The 21,948-nt window shown below is 44.8% G+C and overlaps 7 protein-coding genes across 7 annotated transcripts; 4 read left to right on the top strand and 3 right to left on the bottom strand.

The window, feature by feature from the left end:
* The first annotated feature begins 75 nt into the window (after window positions 1-75).
* On the top strand, window positions 76-3,545 carry BYT42DRAFT_589429 (Sodium/hydrogen exchanger family-domain-containing protein). Its single transcript, XM_051570372.1, has 9 exons — window positions 76-285; window positions 382-460; window positions 601-926; window positions 1,017-1,120; window positions 1,189-1,537; window positions 1,600-1,787; window positions 1,861-1,919; window positions 1,986-2,008; window positions 2,077-3,545. The coding sequence occupies exons 1-9, from the start codon at window positions 190-192 to the stop codon at window positions 3,376-3,378; spliced, it is 2,526 nt and encodes an 841-aa protein (XP_051418382.1). The 5' UTR covers window positions 76-189; the 3' UTR covers window positions 3,379-3,545.
* Window positions 3,546-3,775: 230 nt separating this feature from the next.
* On the bottom strand, window positions 3,776-4,939 carry BYT42DRAFT_600819 (40S ribosomal protein S1; the record flags this gene model as incomplete). Its single annotated transcript, XM_051571009.1, has 2 exons — window positions 4,678-4,939; window positions 3,776-4,519 (listed from the first exon to the last, which is right to left on the bottom strand). Exons 1-2 carry the CDS (start codon window positions 4,779-4,781, stop codon window positions 3,778-3,780), a joined length of 846 nt encoding a protein of 281 aa, XP_051418381.1. The 5' UTR covers window positions 4,782-4,939.
* Window positions 4,940-5,953: 1,014 nt separating this feature from the next.
* Window positions 5,954-7,711, top strand: BYT42DRAFT_589421 (uncharacterized protein). The gene is made up of 7 exons (XM_051570371.1): window positions 5,954-6,110; window positions 6,236-6,268; window positions 6,377-6,435; window positions 6,554-6,624; window positions 6,688-6,790; window positions 6,861-7,100; window positions 7,171-7,711. The coding sequence occupies exons 2-7, from the start codon at window positions 6,259-6,261 to the stop codon at window positions 7,615-7,617; spliced, it is 930 nt and encodes a 309-aa protein (XP_051418380.1). The 5' UTR covers window positions 5,954-6,110; window positions 6,236-6,258; the 3' UTR covers window positions 7,618-7,711.
* A 1,665-nt stretch (window positions 7,712-9,376) lies between these two features.
* On the bottom strand, window positions 9,377-13,105 carry BYT42DRAFT_523618 (uncharacterized protein). Its single transcript, XM_051565307.1, has 10 exons — window positions 12,676-13,105; window positions 12,358-12,583; window positions 11,945-12,261; window positions 11,724-11,859; window positions 11,498-11,610; window positions 11,234-11,419; window positions 10,859-11,152; window positions 10,436-10,708; window positions 10,191-10,364; window positions 9,377-10,102 (listed from the first exon to the last, which is right to left on the bottom strand). Exons 1-10 carry the CDS (start codon window positions 13,069-13,071, stop codon window positions 9,689-9,691), a joined length of 2,529 nt encoding a protein of 842 aa, XP_051418379.1. The 5' UTR covers window positions 13,072-13,105; the 3' UTR covers window positions 9,377-9,688.
* Window positions 13,106-13,385: 280 nt separating this feature from the next.
* Window positions 13,386-13,997, top strand: BYT42DRAFT_589416 (uncharacterized protein). The gene has a single exon (XM_051570370.1). The coding sequence runs from the start codon at window positions 13,440-13,442 to the stop codon at window positions 13,782-13,784; it is 345 nt and encodes a 114-aa protein (XP_051418378.1). The 5' UTR covers window positions 13,386-13,439; the 3' UTR covers window positions 13,785-13,997.
* Window positions 13,998-14,395: 398 nt separating this feature from the next.
* Window positions 14,396-15,787, top strand: BYT42DRAFT_505825 (CDP-alcohol phosphatidyltransferase-domain-containing protein; the record flags this gene model as incomplete). Its single annotated transcript, XM_051565054.1, has 3 exons — window positions 14,396-14,580; window positions 14,644-15,534; window positions 15,598-15,787. The coding sequence occupies 3 exons, from the start codon at window positions 14,396-14,398 to the stop codon at window positions 15,785-15,787; spliced, it is 1,266 nt and encodes a 421-aa protein (XP_051418377.1).
* Window positions 15,788-16,215: 428 nt separating this feature from the next.
* Window positions 16,216-20,990, bottom strand: BYT42DRAFT_589412 (ATP citrate lyase). Its single transcript, XM_051570369.1, has 3 exons — window positions 20,541-20,990; window positions 17,367-19,907; window positions 16,216-17,274 (listed from the first exon to the last, which is right to left on the bottom strand). Exons 1-3 carry the CDS (start codon window positions 20,895-20,897, stop codon window positions 16,639-16,641), a joined length of 3,534 nt encoding a protein of 1,177 aa, XP_051418376.1. The 5' UTR covers window positions 20,898-20,990; the 3' UTR covers window positions 16,216-16,638.
* Between the last annotated feature and the right edge of the window lie 958 nt (window positions 20,991-21,948).

Raw genomic sequence — 21,948 nt, 5'->3', positions numbered from 1 at the left:
CAGAAGAAATGGGATGATTGTTTCCATTGACCGGCGACAAATAGCCGGTGTGGTTGCTGTATTTGAATCCGAGTCTTTTTTTTTTTTTCCAGAACCGGATCTGCGGGAAATAATGGAGATGTCGGGTCTCCCTGTATCTCCTTGTATCTTGTTCAATTTTTTTTTATTTTTTGACTTGCTCTTCTTTTGATGGAAACTGGGGCTGCTCCTCAAGCCGGTGTCTTTTCAGGATTAAATCCAGCTCAATTCAATGCGAACAATCCGATTGTCCTGTTTATCATCCAGGTAGAAAATCATACCAATATTGAAAAATCTCCTACATCTTTTTTGACCGACACAAGTATTCCATGATATCTCACACTTCCTATACAATGCAACCAGGCGACTATCATTCTGATTTTCTGCCGTGCGCTTGCTGTCCCATTGGCTTGGTTACGACAGCCGCGCGTTATTTCAGAAGGTAAGTTGGACACAGAGTCCCTTTCTCGATCAAACGCCCTCTACTCTTTCCTTCATTCTACTTTATGCACGCCTTGCGAATCTCGCCACCCATGAAAGAAAATGTAGATTAATGGAGTTCGCTCACGACATGCGTTGTAGTGTTGGCCGGGATTATCCTGGGTCCTTCTGTCATGGGCCGGATTCCCGGATTCAAGGACGCCATTTTTCCTGATCCATCGTTGCCGTTTCTCAATCTCATTTCCACGCTTGGACTTGTGTTTTTCTTGTTTCAGGTCGGCTTGGAAGTCGACTTGGATATCGTTCGACGCGACTGGCGAAAAAGTGTGCTTGTTGCTATTGCCGGAATGGCACTTCCATTTGGACTGGGAATTGCTGTCAGTGTCGGTCTATACAAACTGCAAGGCGATCCCAGTGTGCCTTTCAGCAGTTTCTTACTGTTTCTCGGTGTGGCCATGGCCATTACGGTAAGGCACTTGGAACTATGCTTCCAGATTAACGGCTATGCAGTATCGACAGGAACAAGTTTTTTATTCAAGTTGATGAACATCTGTTAGGCGTTTCCCGTCTTGGCCCGCATTCTGGCGGAATTGAAACTGTTGCGGACTCAAGTCGGCGCCATCACCATGGCGGCCGGCATTCTGAACGACTGTACTGCTTGGTAACCTTATATTTTTGTCAACAGAAATAACCATTCATCCCTTAATGAATGAATGAAAAAATGGATAGGATTCTGTTGGCCTTGGTTGTCGCCTTGTTGAATGCCACCGGGGGTTTGGAAGCGCTGTGGGTGTTTTTAACCACGGTCGGGTTTGCTCTCTTTCTGATCTTTGGCGTCGCTCCACTTTACAAGCGCCTTTGCGTCTATACCCAATCTTTTGAGCATGGGCCTTCGCCTCTTTTAATGACTGTCACTTTACTGACGGTACTGGTTTCTGCGTTTGTCACCGATATCATTGGTGTGCATGCCATCTTTGGCGGATTCTTGGCCGGCGTCATCGTGCCTCACAAAGGGGATCTGGCGATCAAAATTACAGAGAAAATTGAAGACATTGTCAACATTATTTTCTTGCCCCTGGTAAGTGCTACCGCTTTTTGTTATTTTATGGTGTGCGTTGTTCTCAAATAAGAGTGTATTAGTACTTTACTCTGTCAGGTCTAAAGACCCAGATCGGATTGCTGGACGATGGCACCGTCTGGGGTTATGTGGTCCTCGTTATTTTTGTCGCTTGTTTTGGAAAAATCGTAGGATGTACCTTGGCTGCCAAAGGACTGGGAATGACTCTCCGTGAATCGTTTGCCGTAGGCTTTTTGATGAACTGTAAAGGGTAAGTTTGTCCCATTGCCATCCCGCCAAAGAACTTCGGGCCCACTACTGACGGGGCAACCCCCAAACTTTAGATTGGTAGAATTGATCGTTTTGAATATCGGCCATGACGCAGGCGTCCTAAATGATCAAAGTAAGTCATTTTATGGTGGTGGTTGACGGTCAGCAGCCATGCTTACTTTTTAACTTGTACTTGTAGTATTCGTCATCATGGTTGTCATGGTACGTTGTCAATATGAGTTGGATTTTTTTTTTGGCGCGAGATGCATGTGTTTACACAGAGATGTTAGGCCTTAGTTACGACGTTTATGACGACGCCCATGGTACTTTGGCTTTATCCACCTTCTTATCAGAAACGGGTGGCGACGGAAACCCAGGAAGGACTGGTAGAAGGGTATCCGAAAGAGCCCAGCATTCAACCGTTATCCGGCAAGACGATCCCCGATGACCGGTATTGTCTTGTGACCATGCTGAACCGAATTGATGCGATTCCATCCATGATGGCGTTGATTCGATTATTGAAGCAAGAGAGCCTCAACGGAGGGAGCAGCGAGAAGAAGAAACCCAAGCGACATATTGAGATTCATGCGTTACGGTTACTGGAACTTACGCAACGTGCGTCGGCGGTGATGAAAATCAAAGATTCACGCGAAACCACGCGTCAAGACCCGGTACTGAATGTGCTTCGAACGTTTGCGAGCTTGATCGGGTTGGAATCGTTGCAGACACGATTGGACTTTTGCCCACTCTCAGAGTATGTGCAAACGGTAGCTCACCACGGAGAAGAAGTGCAAGCGGACTTGATCCTGCTACCGTGGATCAGCAGTCGTTACCTTCAGTGGGACGCTTCCAGCCATCCGTTGGAACAACACTATTTGGCTGGCGAATGGTCCTCGTACCCGACGAGCGATGTCGATTTTGCCACCCAAACTTTTGCTATTCGTCACTGCACGGTGGGCCTGTTTATCGACCGTGGTTTCGGTCACATTCAAGATGGTGATCCGCGCTTGACGTCGGCTTCGGCATTCCAGGTCATCATCCCGTACCTGGGCGGACCGGACGATAATGCCGCGCTTTTATTCGCATTACGACTGCACATGAATCGCCACGTGGATGTGCTAATTTTGCGGTATACCCACAACAATGCTTCGCCAGCGCGTGCTGCTGTGTCTCACGCAGGCATTGTTGCCTTGTTGGATTCCGATGCCGCGAGTGAAACCGACCCATTCGCTTTATTGCTCGAGGAACAAGGCGCACGATCGGTGAATGTGACGTTTCAGCAAGTCCAGATACCGTTGCAGGGCAACTGCGACATGTTTGCTTCGCTTCCCCGACCTCTGGGACGACATGATCTGGTCATTCTCGGTCGTCAAGTCACTCAGGTCAACGATCTGTCACGTCAATTGTCAGTGACCAACCATCCGGCCGACACTGACCCTTCCAATGGCTCGTCCTACAACCGTGACGTCCGTGCCGCTCTAGGTACCCTGACCCACGACATACTGTCCATGGGTGTTCAAGCGAGCATTGTCGTCATCCAAGCCGCCGACCCCACCGCACGATCCACCATCTCGCCGCCCGTCTCCCCTTGAAAACCTGACGTCTCTCGACTTGTTGTAATATCATCTTGTTACCCTTATTGTTTTCACCTGCAGTTACCTTGTTAGCCATATTCCTCATGTTCATTTATCCCGGACTCGCGCAGTTGTTGCATCAATAAAACCCCCATCTTGTTTGAATAGCATGAAATCAAAAGAGGCAAGTGTGGCACGTCAAACCTCCTGCAGTATGATCAGCAGTGAACTCATGAATGAATGTAAGAGAAGTGTAAAGATTGATAAAGAGTGTGTAGATGATGTTGTATATTTTTACTCTTTATTGTGCATTGTAATCGATGTATGGTTAGGACAACAACAACAAAATAGAAGACAAACCAATCATCTTGGCTTTTTTTTTTTGGTTTCCGTTTGATGATTGATAATTGATGGAATTTAGACGCTTTCGAGCACCGGGGGTTCGACAAAGTCCTTGGCGATCTTGGCACCCACTTCGTCACCGGCGGCGGCGGCACCACCGTGAAGAGCCAACAAGGCGGAGACGTCAAACTTGGGAGCCTTGAGGATCTTGACCTTGCGGGTGTAGGTGTTCTGCAAGGGGTAGATACCCTGGCAGGCCTTTTCGATACGGACAGCAATAGCATCCTGAGCCGAGTTGGAAGCAGAGCTGGTGACCTTGTTGACGAGTTCCTTCAAGTCACAAGCAACAGCTTCTTCGGTCATGATCTCGAACATCTTCTTGCGGATCTGACGGATCTGAGCAGTCTGAGCGTAGGTGGTCTTCTTGATCTGGTTGCGACGACGAGCAGTGAAGGCGATGGTGAAAAGACGAACGAGGTAGCCGTCGGTGGTCTTGACATCGACGAAAGCCTCAATGGTGGTCTGCCACTTCTTGACCATGGAACGGAGCTTGTCCGAGGTCATGTCCATGCGGTAAAAGTTGGTAAGACAGTTCTTGCCTTGAATTTCATCCACCTTCAACTGAATCTTGCGGAAAGCGCGCGATTCGTCCTTGGACAAGTCACCGAGCGACACTTCGACAACACGGCCGTGAAGCGAGTCGTTGGCGTTGCGGAGACCTTGGGTACGGTTGACCAAGGTCTTACCGACCTGGCGAACATCGAACATCGAAGGAGCCTTGATGTCGTACCAGTCCTTGCGGGTGAAGGGATCAACACTGCATTAATACAAGAACATTAATCAATCATTCAATTCTCCAATTTTCAATGGTGTTGCAAAACCAGGTATCTAATGTCGCCTCCATTTGTCTAATGTTCCTTGGTCTCTCTCTTTCTTTCTCCCCATTTTCTCCAATGATGGAATGCTCATACTTACACCTTCTTCTTCAAACCCTTCTTTCCTTTGCTAAGACGCCTATACAATGACGGGGGGGAAAGAAAGGGGTAAGCAAGATTGAAATTAAAAGGATGAAGAATCATTCATCAGAGTGTAATGGACTTTTTTGCGATCTTACTTGTTCTTGCCAACAGCTAATAGATACAAACAAAATCATCCAAAGGTGAGTTTTATGATGAATAAAGATGATGGATACTGATGGATTTTAGCATACGTACCCATATTGGACGATGGATGATTTAAAAAGGAGGGATGGATGGATTGGCGCTGGTGGGATCAAATACGGCTTCGGCCGCCAGAGAAGGAATTCCCCCATCAACTCACCGAGCCAAAAATCTTTGAAACTCCGAATAACGTAAAAAATCGTGCTAAACACATCATGCTTGGTTTTAGCACATGGCATTAAAAAAAAGCCTTTTTTCTTTCTTTTGGCACCTGCAAACCCTACCTGCTTTACTTTTCTCGTCATATCATGAACATGGTCTCATTGACGGTTAAGCATTGATATGCAGACCATTGACACATGTTAAAATTACGAATATCCAGAGAAAATCTCTTCGTGTTTGGATCAAGGTCAAGTCAATGCATAAAAGAACGATGTTTTGTAAGTCGATCTTCCACACTTCAAGAGGTGGTATTTATTCCCTTTGCAATGATAAAGATATGCCTGACCAAATCTTTTGCATCAATTGGATCAAGTAAGAATTTTTGACTAGACGATGGGACGTTGCAAGCTTGAAATACGATGTGGTCATGAAACGAAATCTGTTGAGTTTTGTTCATCAATAAAATGTCCCCAAAACCCACTTGTTAGCGAACCCGATGGCTCCAACGAATAGAATTGCATTGATGCATACGTTTTATTTTTCAAATGACGATAACGCACCAAATTGATTTGACCAACGGTACATTTGCATTTCATCATTCAAGGCTTGAATACAAACTCAGTAGCACGCCAACAATAGCAATGTATCCAACTAACATAGCACAGACATTACGTCCAACAACCGTGATAATCTTGCTACGATAAAAGGCTCTTTTTACTAAGGCTCATTACCAACTAAGTAACTGATTTAGATGAGCTGTGGGCGAGGGCGGAAACGCGAGTTGAATGTCCGACGGGAAAGTGCGCCCTGAAAAAAAAAAAAAGGTTTTGTGTGAAGGAAATGGGCAAAAATGCGTTTGGCCCGATTGGGACCCCGTGGCCCGAAAAGGCCACCACGAAACAAAAAGACGGCCTCAAAATGAAACCGAATGAAATAAAAAAATAAAAATTCACATTAAGACTTTGGGTATACCACACTTCCCTTGTTCTCCCTGTTCAAATTTCTCTTCTTTTCTTTTCCTCAAACCTTTTTTTTCTTTTTTTACCTCCACTTGTTTCCTCTATTTTTTTTTCCACTACCGAAAAGGTAAGACTGCTGGCGAATCTGCTTTTCTGACACTGTTCCACTCATTCATTGCCATGCCAAAATTTATAATCATGAACATTTTATATATTTCTTCTCGTGTTGCCCACTCTACCGCTTCACAACAGTTCCAACTTTTTTTAAATTCATCATGATCGAAGGTACGCATGTCAGTGATGAAGAGAAAAAAGGGAAGAAAGAAAAGCGCGTCTATTTCGAAACGTAGGGTTTTTGGTATTGTAGTTGTCTCATCGTTTTGATTGGATTAGACGTCAAGTATAGAAACAAGTACAGGGAATTGAAGAAGCGGATCCGAGATATTGAAGAAGTAGGTGGATGGAACACCCATAACTCCCCATCAATCACAACTTTATGCAAGGAACCACTCTAATCACGCCACGCTACGCTACGGGCTATGTCATCCTTCCTTTTTTTTTTCTCATTAGGAAAACGATCTTCTTCATATTCGGTTATATAAAGCCCGTAAAAACATTAGCCAATTGAAATTAGAGAGAACGTAAGTGTTTGTCAAGATGGTCACAACGCTGAATGGGGAAGTGCTCATCATGCATGATGGTAGTTTTTTACTGGATCGCATGGAAAAGGTGCATGGTGCCTCGCTGCCTAACAGCGATCACTCAGATATGGGCTCCGATATTGAAACCCACGATGGCATCGATTTGGTAAGCCATCTTCCCCGCAAATGTCGACGGGTTATCCGCAGGAGATGCGATACTAAAAGCCATCATGTAGAAATATCATTCTACAAAGCACGGTGATCATCATCGTGGTCGAATAGACAAAATGCTCGCGGGTAAGCCGCCGCGACGAAAGAAGGATCCCAATGCACCGAAAGGGCCGGGCAACGTCTTTTTCCTGTACTGTCGCCTTGAACGAGACAAGATCAAAGATCAGTACCCGCAAGAAAATCTCGGTGAAGTCACCAAATTACTGGGCCAGAAATGGAAAAGTCTGTCAAAGGAAGAAAAACAGGTAAACCGTTGCTGATCAAAGCTATCGAGCAAAACAAAAAGTCGGCTGATGTTTGATCATTGTCTGATAGAAATATTATGATATGTATAAAAAAGAGATGGAAGAGTATGAGGAGGCAATGAAATCATATACCGGGGCCAATGGTTTACCGTTGACTGATGCCGTCAATGGAACCGAGGAAACCGCAGAAGCCATGACGTTGTCGGCCATGTCTTCACCAGTGCCTTCGACGGATGATCCCAGCGATTCGTTGATGCCGTCATTACATGATATAGATGAAGACGAAGTCACCGCCACGCCATCGGGTTCGATCCAGTCGGTCGGCAATCTCCCTTCCCAAACGAACCATGCATCCACTGATCATCCCATCACCTTGCCTCCTCCACTTTCTTCTTCTGTTGACCCCGACTCCGCCGCTCCTACTCCTACGACTGTGACATCTGACAACGTGTCCACCGCGCCATCTCAGTCTAGCTTGCGAGCTATGGCATGGGAACCCGAGAACGGGTTACGTTAACTCAAAAGAACGATCATATATATCACCCCCTCCATTTCATTAAAATAAAGAAAACTCTCTTGGTTCTTGAGCTGTAAAAGGATCAAGTTCACAGCCATCCACAAAATTTTGACATGTTGAAAGTCAATGGCTTTGAGAAAAAGATGTTCATCCATAATGATGATTTCGTAGGTCACGGTATGATGTTCCTTATAATTTTTAATGATGGTCATTGAACGATAAGATCTGTCTGCGAGAGTGTTGATGAATAGACCAGTTGTTATTGCTTCATTGAAAATTGACAGCTTGCTGAGATTTGGTTCAGGGGAAAACGGAGTTCACATGCCAATCGCTAGCCTAATTGTAATCAGCATGGAATGTTACGCTTTGTGAGAGCGTAAACCCTGATGGTGCAGAAAGTAATATCAGAAAAACGTGAGCAACATATTGTCTATGACAGTATTCACCGACTGCGCCCCACCTTAAAATGGAAGTGACCCTCTCTGGTTGTCCTTTTGTCCTACCTCTTATTGCCAGCCAAACCCCAAATTCGGAGTCTGCACGCCAAGTGGTCGCTGTGGCACATGGGTGGCGATACGCCTAAATAAATTGTTCCCTCCATTCCAGCCAATAGGACGGGTTGGGCCCTGAACATAAGCGTCAAAAAGTAAGGTGATGTCAGAAGAGAAACCAATAATTCATTAAAATATGAGGCATATAAACCACGATATGCTATTTGATGAAAAGCACAGTGGGAAAAAAAAAATAACTCATCAATATTCTATTGACTCTGAAGGAGGTTGGAATCTATTGAATCAACGGTATAGCCTTTTTGCCCAATCAAGAACCAGGATTTCTGCAAGTCCATCACTTTTGGCTGGATGTCTCCTCACCGGCCATGATTGGGATCTCCCTTTTTTTTTCTCCTGTCATTATTATGTTGCGTGTGACATGGAAAAACAACAACAGACACTGGGGCAAGGGAATACCACTCCTCAAAAGTAATGAAGACCAAATTACGCAGAGTCAAAACTATCCAATGGACAAGAGTCGCCATCGTGTGACATGAACCATTATTATATGGGCGGCACCCGAATAAAGTTAAATGCACCCAAAAGCAACAAATCAAATATTGACAGTGCCCATGAAGAAGCCTCAAGGTTAATAAAAAAACGAGAGATGGCAGTTTCTCATCCCCGCCCTATAAAAACTGTAAGTCTTTTTCCCTTGAAAAACTTTGTGCTTTTACTTATTTCCTCCTACTTCCCGCCTTTTTTGCTCCTTTGGGTCATTTTAAAGTTCTTCACTTTTTGGTTTTGCTTGTCTTGTTTTTTTTTATCGTTTATTCTTTACTCTACTTGGAAACCTTTCCGACTCTGCATTTGCTTTTCATTATGTTCTCTGTAAATCCTGCGATGTTTCCTTCGGTATGTCACGAACGGTCCTGCTATTCGTTTTGCCCGAAATGTGGAGTCGATGTATCCCAGTTTGTTCACGAAGAACACTGCCCGCATGCTCAGCACTGAAAAACAAACCGGCATTGTCTGGACCATACCCTTCGACGATATCCCCGCTTCCAAATTACCCGCCCGTCGCCTGATTTCCGTCAACCCAAAGCATTGTTGCCAAGATCGTCGTCAGTGGGTTGTCATGGTTTTTCGCTCTTCTTTTTTTTTATATGTCTTTATTTCTTGCCTGGTGCATGAATGCCACTGATTTTTTTTGTTTGATCATGAACATGACTGTAGCATGACTGTAAATATAGTATGTAGTTTTGGTTGGGCTTGATGCCATGTTTATTTTCTTGTATCTCTTTGTACATGATTTTCTAAATGTATACATGGGTGTTTCTCCTTGTTTTTTGTGGAGGTTGGTCCACTGAAACAAATCAATTTTTTAACGGCTGCCATAGGGTTTCGTTCCCTAGTGAATGCAAATGTGCAATTTTTTTTGTCTTGGGCGGTTCAACATGTATTTTGATGGCGCTCACTGTAAAGCTCCACCATGGTATGTTTGCCAGGGCTTCAGATGAACGAAAAAGGCCAGAAAAAAAATAGGTGTGAGATCTCATTGTCCTCCCTTTGTCGACTATTTACAACGTGGTGGAAAGGGTCCTGCTGTTGCTGCTACTGATACTTCCATTCGATAGGAGCAGTTGTTTTTGTTCATTAATTTTGCTTATCCACGATCTTCGAGTGGTTTCGGAAGCAACATATAACGTGATAGGAGAAGAACCTCCGCGTCCATGATGATAAAACGTGATCGCGTGACCACTACTGCTTCCTCCTCCACCTCCTCCACCACCACCAATTCCTGAGATAGGTGATGAAAGGGACCCAGCCGTTTCATTCACTTGGTGACTTGCTTCTTCTACTCCTCCTGCTATTCCACTCAATGGCGTCAAGGATGCACTGCCAATTTTGCTGTAAGATAAAAGCGATGCTCGCCGTTTTCGCATCGCCTTGGATGGCGGCGCTGACACGGAAAGATCTTGTAAAGGAATCGGCTACCACGAAAAAACAGATAATGGTTTTAATATACAAGTCCTCGACGACAGCAGTGGAATGAGTGAGACATCGTTTTTTTTGTCCTACCTTTCGATACACTTTATATCGTTCCAAATGATCGAAATAGCGAATCTTTGCAAAAACAACATAGTGGTCGAACAGAAATACTTGAGCTTCGGACGCTTCGGATAAACTGCTGTCTTTTCGCTTCATTCTACCCTGCATAATCAACCGTCGCTCCGGTTCAAATAACCTGAGATTCTTTTTTTTTTTTAACATTAACACGTCAGTGACCTGGATTGAATTGAAATTCGACAATTGTTTGAGCTTACCACGTCGTGTTCGGCACACGTAAAATAAATCCTCTCCGCTATTTGCTGCAAATTGAACATGTTTTCCGACCGTCCGACTTCGGTATTGAGTTGATTGAGAAAATGAGTGATGATCTGCATGGCTTGCTGTAGTTTCTCTGCGTCATTGCTGGGTTTGGTCGTACGATGATAAATTTCGCGTAACAGTAAGTTATAGCGACCTAAACGCGACGTCGGCTTCGTCAAGTACCCATTCAGCTCCAATCGTCGCGCTTCAGGACGATGCTCGGTATCCTGTCAACATGTTAAGCAAAGATGCCCTCTTAACCCCTTGATCATTGGTTCATGCCACTCCAGTGTCCTCCATCTATTGCATACTATCTGTCTCTGTCTCTGTCTCTCTCTCTCGCGCGCGTGCGCGGTGAATCAAAAGAGGATACTTACTTGAATAAACTGGGCAAATCTTGGATTTTTCTTGCGTTCGAGTTCAAACATGAATTTGCCAATGGCTTGATGGGCGCCATAGGCGACAAAGGGACCAAATTGATGAGCGTATTTGACCATGATATCGCCTACACCGTTAATGACCGGTTGCTCCGTCTGACGTTTGGTCAACGCTTCCAGTAATGCGCCATTGACTTTGGCAATATCCGATACGTTCCAAAACACTTCTTGCACAAACAGTTCACGCCGCTCTTCCGGAATAATGTCGCTTGTAATTAATGGTTTCACCCAGTTCTACCCCGCCAACAAAACAACATTATATATTAAGCTATTCATCGTACATAATTTCCGTCATCACGGTGTTCGGGTACTTACTTCATGCAGATAGTGTAGATCTTCGACAAAGTTTTGCTCGGTATAGATCAGTTCAAAGATACATTCTTGCCTTTTACGTTCACGTGGATCGGTGGCTTCGACAATTTCTTTGGGAACCGAATGCATCCACAGATCCGGTTCCTTCTTTTCCGGCAAAGACGATTGACTCTCGGCACGACATAAATCCTACGTAATTCGTCCATTACCAAATGAGTGGTGTGCTGTCTGGAATGTACAGGCCTTAGTTGTGATTTTTGCCCATACCTTTTTGAGAGCTCGGGGGCAATGCACACTGTAACATGGCGTGTTTCGAGTACATGTAGGTGCATAACATTCCGTCAAAACGGTAAAAACACCATTCATATCGGATCGATCTGCTGTTTTGTATATCACAAGGATTAAAAATTGGTGTTGCGATCGAGCTGTCCATAGAAAAAGGCAATACCTTTCGCGCTGGTATGGTGAATGGATGGATGGGAATCATGGAAACGATAGAGTTCGTGGGCCGAGTCCCGTAGACGATGTTCGTAGTTGACATCATGGAGAAATCCCTGTCGATCCAAGGCGCGCCCGACCAGCAAGGCCAGGTTCCGATCGCGGCTACGGATAATCGGAAGGAGACAATCCTATAATCATATTTTGTTTTAACTGTAGGTAGTCAAGATCAGCAGCAGCCCCAACCACGCCGCCACCACCACGGTGTTTACATACAACAGCTTGTTCGCCGGTGAAAACGTCGCGATACATGATGTCGTTTTTCGTCATGGTACCAGTGATTAAGCATCGGTGCAGTTCCGCGGCTACGCACGAGAGCAAAGCAGGATAAATCAAAGCGGGCGATTTCATTCGCACCGACTTTTCGTCGCGTTGCAGATGCAGAAGTGGAAATAACACATGACGAAGCTTGGTGAGCGAACTGGGCGACAGTAACTCGTCACTGGAAGCATGGTGATCACTGTCTCGTACAAGGCTGTCGGTGCGTATTGCATGAACGTGGAGACTCGATTCCGATTTACTTGGCCTCATTTCTGGAAAGATCACAATTTTGGTTCCATGAGTCACCCTCATCCTCAAGCCAATTCTTTTTCATCATCCAATTTTTTTTTCTCTGTGATGATTCGTACCTGCAGTACCACGATGTTTCGATCGACGTGATCGACGTTGCACAGGTTCCTCTTCCATTTCCCAAATTCCCTCAGCATCTCCATTTTTATCCTTTTTACTACCATCGCATGATGCAGTGAATCGAGGTCCGTCCAACTCATTTTCCATTTCCAAAGGCGATGCCATCACAGTATCGGTAGGGGACGATTCTTCATCTAGACTTACATGAATCTCCGGTGGACTGGACTATTTTTGAGAGAGAAAAACAAGTTGAATACCAGTCATGTTCGTTCTATTTGTTTTTCTTTTTTTTTTTTAAGGAAAAATTCAGGGCTTACGGTTAGGTCGTCTCGATGTCTCGGCGTAGGATCAATTCGACTGTGTCGGGCGAGTTTAAGGGCGGAGCGTGCGGCCTTTTGTAGTGAGCTACTGGCGAACATGGATTTGGCGGATTTGGGGCTGGAGCTTAAACTGGTCGGCGAGGCCAAGGAAAGTGAGTCAACCGAGGATGCCGTTGGAACCGCGACACCATGGTCACGGTAAGCGGCCAAACTTTGCTTTCGTACAGGTAACCGTTGCATTGTATAACTATCTCTGACAACATCGGGAATGGGTCCGCCATCGTAGGCAATGGAGCCTCTATTCATTCTACGGTTGGACCGGCTCGACCACGACGACGATTGCATTTCACAGTCACGAGGAATCGTATGTACAGAAGAAGGGTGATGATCCATGCGGTATATTTATGACAACAAAAAAAAAAAAAAATGCAGATGCAGATGGCCTCGAATAATTGAGAGTGCCGTGAGCGAAATAATAAAAAAGTTAAAAAAAAAAATGATGAGACAACAATCAAATGCAAATAAAAAAAAAAAGAAGTGAAAAAAAAGTGAAAATGCCGATGTAAGAAGGAAGAAGGGATAAAAAAAAAAAGCAAGCAACGCTCACTTGACACATGTTGCCAGTCAATCAACAATATGATATGCTACTTTGAGTTACTATTATTATTTTTTTTCATCTTGATGCGATTTTGCATCATGGTTACCATATCGAGTATCCGAGCAACAGCTTTCCACTGATCTATGTCTTTTATGGATGGGCCATGCGATTTTTTTGTCGCGTTTCCAGGATCGCACTATGGCTTTTTTTCTTTTTTCAACAACCGCATTCCGCATTTCAAGGCGATCCCCTCAATCTAAGCCCAGTCACCTCGGTCACTAAAGAGAGCCCCTTAATCAACCAGAACTTGGTGTTGACTTACAGACAACATGCCACCGGGCAACACTCACAAAGAAAGACGACTCCCTGGGCAACAAGTGAATCCAACCGTACTCTATCGAGTTCTAGTGTCGCCCCATATTCCGAGCTCTTTTCGACAAAACGTGCGCGAGTATACAATTCGATCGACCGAATGAATGCGGCTTTGTCTTTTTTAGCCACAAAATAGAAAGAAGGTTTTCGGGAAAGTAACCGTGGGTTCCCGAAGCGACCGAAGTGATCAAAGCGCAATCAAACACATGACTCAGGTGGCAAGTCGAAATATACAAACGGAAGGATCGAGCGAAAAAAAGAGATCCGACTTGTTGCATGGCAACTTTTGGGTATGGTGATATTAGGTGGTTTTTATTTTTATTTTTGGCTGGGGCAATTTGGAAGACGGATAAGCATCGAAATGAGAAGGTACGGTTTTTTTGTGTCACGCATTTAATAATTACCTCGAATTGACTTCATTTTTTGTTCTCGAACCAGTTTGCCGCTTTTCAAGGGCTACCATCATTTTTTTCTTTCGTCTGGCAATAAAACTAAAAAAAAAAAAGCGGGAATGTTGCATCCAGCGTCTATTGCATTGTTAATGAATGGACCATGGTAAAGTAAACCTTGTTTCGTGCCTGCATCTTTAATTTTTTTTGACAGGCAATAGAAAGATAAGACGGAGTTTTTCAAAAAAAAAAAAAAAAGGCTTTTTCATGTTTCTGATTTTTTTTCATTGGCAAAAAAGCGCTGTGGAGTGGAAAATGCTATTGTGTTTTTTCGGAGACCTCGGGCTCTTGCAGAAAAATGACATTCGAGAGTCTTCATCGGTCACTCTTGCAGAGAATACAAAGTCTCGATTTCCCGACCCAAGATCAGTTGGAGAACCTCAAATATTACAAATACGCTGCCGTCGACAAATCTCCCGTTAGTCAACATGTGCTTCGTCATTACTGGAATTGGGCCATTACCTTGTTTCCACTATGGATTGCGTATGTAAAAAAGGCTCAAAGATCGTTGATAATCCTCGACACAATGACTAACGTTTACCATAGACCCAACCTGATTACCTTGATTGGCTTGTTGTTCATGGTGACCAATGTCATTTTTGTCGCCCTCATTGTACCCGATTTGGAATCCGAAGGCCCCAGTTGGTTGTATTTCAGCTTCGCCATAGGATTATGGCTGTATTCGACGTTTGATAATGTGGATGGACGTCAAGCGCGACGGACACATACCTCGTCCCCGCTGGGTGAACTGTTTGATCACGGCTGCGATGCTCTGAACACCACTTATGTTTCTCTTTTGCAAGCCGCAGCACTGGGGCTCGGCCATACTCAGTTGACGGCGGTGCTGTTTGTGGTTACCATGGCCGGGTTCTACCTATCGACAGCCGAAGAATATTACACGGGCGTGCTGTATCTAGGCTATATCAATGGTCCTACTGAAGGCATCATCTTTACATGTTTGGCGTTTATCTGGTCCGGTTGCTACGGCGTCGCATCTTGGCACGTCCCCATCCAAGATGTCCCGAGTTTGTCATGGTTGAGTTGGATGGTGCCAGAAAATACCACAGCGGCCGCCATTTTTGTATGGGGCACGGCCTTGCTTCTCGTATTTACTCATTTGCCTGTGGTGTTGTATTCCGTCTATTTGGCATGTCGCGCGAAATCGCTGGATATTGCTGAGGCCGGTCTCAATGCATTGGTGCCTTTTGCCGTGTTCTGTTTGGCCGACTATGCGTGGTTAATGTCGCCTTATTCGATTGTGTTTCGTGACCAACATTTGGTACTGTTTCTGCTGACCACGGGCACATTGTTTGGATTGATTGCTTCCAATGTGATTTTGGCTCATCTCACCAAATCGGCGTATCCGAACCTTTGGTGGTTGGTCGCACCGATCGTGATCATGTGTTTGCTTGTCAATATGCCTTCTATTCTTGGAATGTAAGCGTCACTTGATTTTGACTTATCTTGCACATGTCCAAACTTTATTCACTCTTATTGTAGAACCCTGTTGACATCGGGCATGGAATACGGTATATTGTGCGTTTTATGCGTCGTCTTTTTCACGTGGTACGGTGTATGGTCATGGGCGGTCATTGATGGATTTTGTCGTTATCTCGGTATTCGCTGTCTTGTCATTCATCGAGACAATCGATCCAACGACGTCAGTGCATCCACATCATCAGGTAAATGAACTGAGTGTCTCGCGCAAAAGTTTGAATGGAAGACTGAATTTTTTTTTTTTTTTTTTTTTTTTTTTTGGTCTAGGTGAAACAGAGGCCGATTCATTACTGAACAATGTTGAACAAGGCGTTCCCAGTCCATCCATCGCCTCTAAAATTGATGATGCCAATGCTTACAAAACCTTTTAAAGCCTCACTATTTCATCCTGGCCAAAAAAAAAAAAGTCGTATATCCAACCTCACATCCCGCCCCAACATGTATTATTTTGTATTTTTGTAATCTTCCCTGTTAATTGCACTCGAGTTCCTTTTTTGTTCAATATGGTAAATAATAGACGTTGAATTGATTATTGAAATTGACACGGTTGTAATTCACAACCGCCATGCGATGATGAAAATGACGATTAGACGAAGATAAAGTGAACAAAGGTATAAATGATGGATGATCTATGAATTTTTTGTTTATTCAGGATAAATGAACAGTAAAAAAGTAAGTGATAAAAATAGAGTCAATCAAACATGAAAATTTCAAGAAACAAAAGAAAGAAAGAAAATCAAAAAAGAAACAAGGGGAGGTGATAGCAGTGGATGAAAATTGCATATCGACAATAGAATGACATTATTATTATTTTTTTACAAACAAAAAAAAAGATATAAAAAAAAGAGGTTCCAAGGGGAAGATGCGTGAATACAAAAAAGATTGCGGGTGATATAGAAGAACTCTTTTTTTTCCTTTTTTTTTTTGACTCTCTTGAAGTCTTTTTTTTTTCCGATCCCTTTTTGGTTCATTTTTTTTTTCTAACGAATGAATTGGTTTTTTTTTTCTTTTGATAATGGTGAGAAAAGAAAGTTGTAAGCTTGATTATTTTTGTTGAACGTTCACGCGGGCAGTGACACGACGAGGATCGAGGGTTTCGGGATCCAACGAGGGAAGGAGGTAAGAAATATCATCCCAAGGATGTCTGTAAAGACCTTGCTTCAAGCGCTTCTGATCCAAGTGATGACCAATGAAACCGAGGGAACGACCCAACACGAACAAACCGTTCAAGGTACCGATGCGCATGTACTCTTCACCTTCTTCACGAGTGAAAGCACCACTCTCACGCAAAAGATCGACAAAGGAAACGGCAATACAACCATCCACGTTCAAGATGAGGTTATCCTTCTTGCTGGTGGTAATTTCCTCGACCTTCAAAGCATAGTCCAAAATGGGGGTGCTGGGGAAGTGCTTCTTGACATACGACTTGACAAGTTCCACACGCATATCAGGGTTGGTACGCGACTTGATCTTGTGACCGATACCGGGAATCAACTTGTTGGCCTTGCGCATGGATGTGACGAATTCACGAGGCGACAAACCGCTGTCATAAGCCTTGGTGAAGCTGGTCGCCGCACCATCCAAAGCACCACCGAAACGTTCACCAATGGTTAACAAACCAGACACCAACGAAGAAATCAAATCCTTGCCAGCACGAGTGGTAATGATGGTGTTCATAGCCTATCAATCAAACAGAGATATCAGTATACAACATTCCCTTAACATCATTTGTCGCCTTTCATCTTCCCCAAATTTTTATCCTTTTTACTTACACCAGACACAGCGGGACCGTGATCGGCGGTCAACATCAAGACCATTTCAATGAAACGGCAGGCGTAATCAGGCAAGCGACGCTTGAACCAGAGAAGGGACAAGACACCACCAATACCGATGTTCTCCTTGAACACATCCGTGATTCTCATACCGGCATACAACAATTCCTGACCACGATCGTCGACAATGGTAGACACAAAGCTGGCGGGTTTACGTACAAGGCCGAGTTCCTGGGCCCACGAGTAATCGATGGGGATCTTGGGGATCTCGGGTTCGGCTTGAGGAACAATGATGCCTTCCTTGACAAGCTTCTGATAGGTTTCGGCAAGGGCAGAAGGCATCTTTTCAAAGGTTTCGGGGACAATGATACCGGCAGCACGCATGGCCTTGTTCTTGGCATCGGCCGTTTCGAGATCCGAGTTAGCCATGGCACCGGCGTGACCAAACTGAACATCGGTAGTGAACATCTTGGCACAAGTACCGATACACCAGGCAACGACGGGCTTCTTGATCGTACCGTTGCGAACGGCTTCAATCACACGGTATTCTTCCACACCACCGACTTCACCGAGCAAGACCAACATCTTGCAGTTGGGGTCCTGTTCGTAACGCAACAAGTGGTCGATAAAGGTCGAACCGGGGTAACGATCACCACCAATGGCCACACCTTCATACACACCGTCCGTAGTACGCGACACAATGTTGTTCAATTCGTTGGACATACCACCGGACTTGGAAACGTAACCGACGGAACCGGTACGGTACAACTTGGAGCTGACAATGTTATCCATCATACCACCGGTGTTACCGATCTTGAAGCAGCCAGGCTTGATACCACCAACGGTAGCGGGACCAATGACGAGCACCTTGCGTTGTTCGGCTTCGTGGAGCAACTGACGAGCACGACGTTCAGGCACACCTTCGGCAATGATGGCAATGGTCTTGATCTGGTTAGAGAAGGTGAAGATTTCACGGGTGGAATCGTAGACGGAACGGCAAGAAGCAAAGTTGACCACGACATCGACTTCGGGGAACTTTTCAACGGCTTCCTTGAGCGAAGTGAAGACGGGGATCAAGGTTTCCTTGGTACCCCAGTAGAACTTTTGAACGTGGGAACCGCCAAAGGGATACACCATGGCCGCCACCGAAGGCGTATCGCGCTTGCACATAAAGTCAAAGTCCAACATACCCTGAACAGCACGGGGTTGCATACCATAGACCAAGGCGCGGGTCTTGGCAGTGAAGGGACGGAACCATTCGGGCTTTTCTTCAGAGGCGGTTTCGGGGAAGTAGGTCATGCGTTCGTTGGGGTTGGAAGGCGTACCGTTGTCCTCGACGACGGTCAATTTGGGGCTGTTGACACCGGAAGGAGTGGCGCTGGTACCGAGAATCTGATCCTGGAACAAGTTGCCGGAGGAACCGGAAGCCTGGTTACCGGTCAAAGCACTGGGATCCGAAGGCTTGCCAACGAGAGCGAGAGGCACGATTTCGGTGATGTGGGTTTCGGGACCGAACACTTGGATTTCCACACCGAGAGTTTCACCCAATTGACGCATGGCGCGAAGACCTTCCTGGTAGTTGGGACCACCACGACGAATGAAGATACGGACTTTGTGGTTGATGAGGGATTGCTTGAATTCGGTCAAAGCGCGAATGATACCCTTGAAGGTGGTAGCGACATTGGTGAAATTGGCAATACCACCACCGATGAAAAGAATCTTGCCTTGAGGATGGGCGTCACCACGGGTCATCAAGTCCAGAATGGTCTTGGCGTATTCGTAGGTTTGAGTTTCAGTGGGCGCACCCGAGTACTCACCATAATTGGCAAGTTCGTCGGCGAAACCAAGAGCGGCAATGGCATCCGAGTAGACGACCGAAGCACCACCACCGGCAACCATGGTCCACACACGACCTTCACGGTTGAGAATGGTCAATTTGAGCGAAGCACCGGTCTTACCGTCCAATTCCTGAATGTAAGCTTCTTCGCGGGTCAGTTCACGGCCAAAGGGAGCAGGGAATTCCATGGGTGGGCCTTGATCGATGTTTTGCTGGTTGGAAGCAGCACCGGCAATACCAATATGTTGAGGAGCGCGAGCCACGGCCCACTTGGGACCAGCTTCGAATTCGGCGGTTTGATCCAATTTGGCCGCCAAATCGAGGTACATGACTTGAGGGGTTTGACCTTCGGAGGGGTCGGTGACCACCAAGGGATTGATTTCAAGGTAAGTGAAATGCAAGTCCACGTACAGAGAGTAGAGGCGGGTAATGAAATCGACCAAGACATCTTGCTTGAATTCGGGCACATCCTTCAACAGAGTCGATTTGATGACCTCGGGGGTAGGAATATCTTCATTGACCTTGATCAAGAGTTTGAGGGCTTTAGCGTCGACATCACCAATATCGATACCACCTTCGTGAGTGAACAAGATGTAATCGCCTTCACGGACCGAGTTAATACAGATATAATATTCGGTATTCTGAGGATGAGGAGCAAACGGTTCAACCAAGAAGGTCTTGAGAACACCAGTCGTTCTTTCAATCTGATGGGACAAGGGGAAAAAAAAAGATAATCGAAGATTAGAATCAAACCAAACTCAGCGATATCTCGGGTATCACCATCCCAACATCAGATTATTTTATCACTGTTGCTCTCTTCCCCTCCCCGCCCCCGCCGCCGCCTTCCCAACCCAATCAACCTTATTCGCCCACCGATAATGTGCATTCAAGTCGCATAGATCTTTTTTTGTCCCACCCAAATATTTTGCTTCTTTCCACCGATGCGTCTCTTATATTGCCTTTTTTGTCCTCTCTTTTCTTTTTCATGGTCACTTGCCCATCTTGATGGATAAGACACAAGGCTATCGTGTCCAAAGCCTATCCAGGCAAGACAAAAAAATTCCCTTTCCCATCTTGACGCGCCACTTCAATTGTTCACGCACCCCTCAAACCCAGGTGAAAGAAAAAAAATTATCAACCCCTGGACTCTACAAGAGCTGACAACCCCCTTCTTTTTTTTTTTTTTTGGCTTCCCATCTTCTTGTTCCTTTTTTTTTCATTGTGTGTAGGACAACATCCCCTCTCTTTTTTTCCTCCCCGCGCCACCCCGCCATGTCTTGTCCCCCCCCTCCTCTTCTTTCCGAGACCCATAAAAGGAAAGGTAGATAATACTTTACCTGAATGTCTTTGCCAGCTCTTTCCTCGATCCATTGTCGAGCTTCGGGCCAGGTCTTGTTTAATGTCAATAAACCGTGTTTTCCTCTGCGTTTGATCAATTGATCAGGTTTGGCCACGAGCTTATCGGTGAGTAACCAGGGATGAGTTTGTTCCAGTGCGTCCAACTGTTGCTTGAGCGCGGCCTTGAAAGCCGGTTCATCATGCAATAACGAAGTGTTGACGTTGACTTGAGCGAGCTTGGTAGCGGCCGGTGTGAATAAAGAAGGAGATTGTTCTTTGCCAAGGTACGGTGAACGCAACAGATGGTAAGCCAACAACAGCTTACCATCGTATTCTCTAATAGGTTTGGCCGACATGGTGTGTGTCAAAAAGTATTAAGAAAAGAGTATAGAAAAAAGAAGGAAAAAAAAAAAAGAGGAAAAATAAAAAAAAAAAGGATTAGAGGAAAAGAGAAAAAAAGTATCTGATTATAAACAAGGATTTAAAAAAAAGAATTCAAGACAACCTTTCGATTTTTTGATTATCTTTAAACTTGTTTTTTTTTGTAAGCGGTGTGTTGAGCCGGCCGGTTTTTTTTTTTTAGTTTGCGGCAAGATTGGTGTAGATTGACGTGAGTGACTGTTGACAAGTCCGGACAAGACAATGGCGAGTTTCTATAAAAGGCAATGCACCGAGGTTGGAAGACCGATTTGGTAGAGGCAGCCTCGGCACATACGGTTGGACGATGGTTTTATCTGGCTTTACTTCCCCACCCCCCAAAAAGAAGCTTAGATTGGGCTATTTGGGGGAATCGGAATAGGCGGTTCCCCAGGCAGATCTTTTGTTTTTTCCTTTTTTCTATTTTTTCTACCACCTGTGCTTTTGCATGATGCAATCCCATCTGCCAATCACATTCAAGATGAATCATTGAGTTCAACCTTTTTTATTTTGTTTCGTTTCGCTCTTTGAAAATAAAAAAAAAGATAAAGAAAATACGATAAAACCGGTCATCCCGGCCATCACCAAGAGTCTGGGGAAAAATTTGTTGGTATAGTAACAACAACAACGTTGAATAAGAACGTTGATGAAGAGAGGATTTCCCATTGTGAAAAATAGACTTGACAATATATTAAATCATTATTGGAAACTACAAAAGTAATGATGATAGAATAACATAAAAAATACTACTCTAAAATGGGATAGAAAAGTTCAAGCCCAACCTTTGGCGGGCCAGCTTTTGGGTGTCAAATCTTGGCCGATATAGAAATCATTAAATATACTCTACGCTTCCCTTTTTCCAAAAAGCGTCATGAAAATGTAAGCATATGTAAAGTGTGGGAAAAAAAAGAGGTGAAAAATGCAATGTATATATACAAACCAAGGGAGCAGTCAAGAAAAAAGCGGGAGAAAAAGATCAGATGGAAAAAT

This window comes from Radiomyces spectabilis (genome assembly GCF_025331425.1).
Source record: "Radiomyces spectabilis strain NRRL 2753 chromosome Unknown BYT42scaffold_18, whole genome shotgun sequence".
In the NCBI taxonomy this organism is placed as follows: Eukaryota; Fungi; Mucoromycota; class Mucoromycetes; order Mucorales; family Radiomycetaceae; genus Radiomyces; species Radiomyces spectabilis.
The sequence above is the reverse complement of the archived record's forward strand: the minus strand, read 5'-3'. Positions and strand labels throughout refer to the sequence as shown.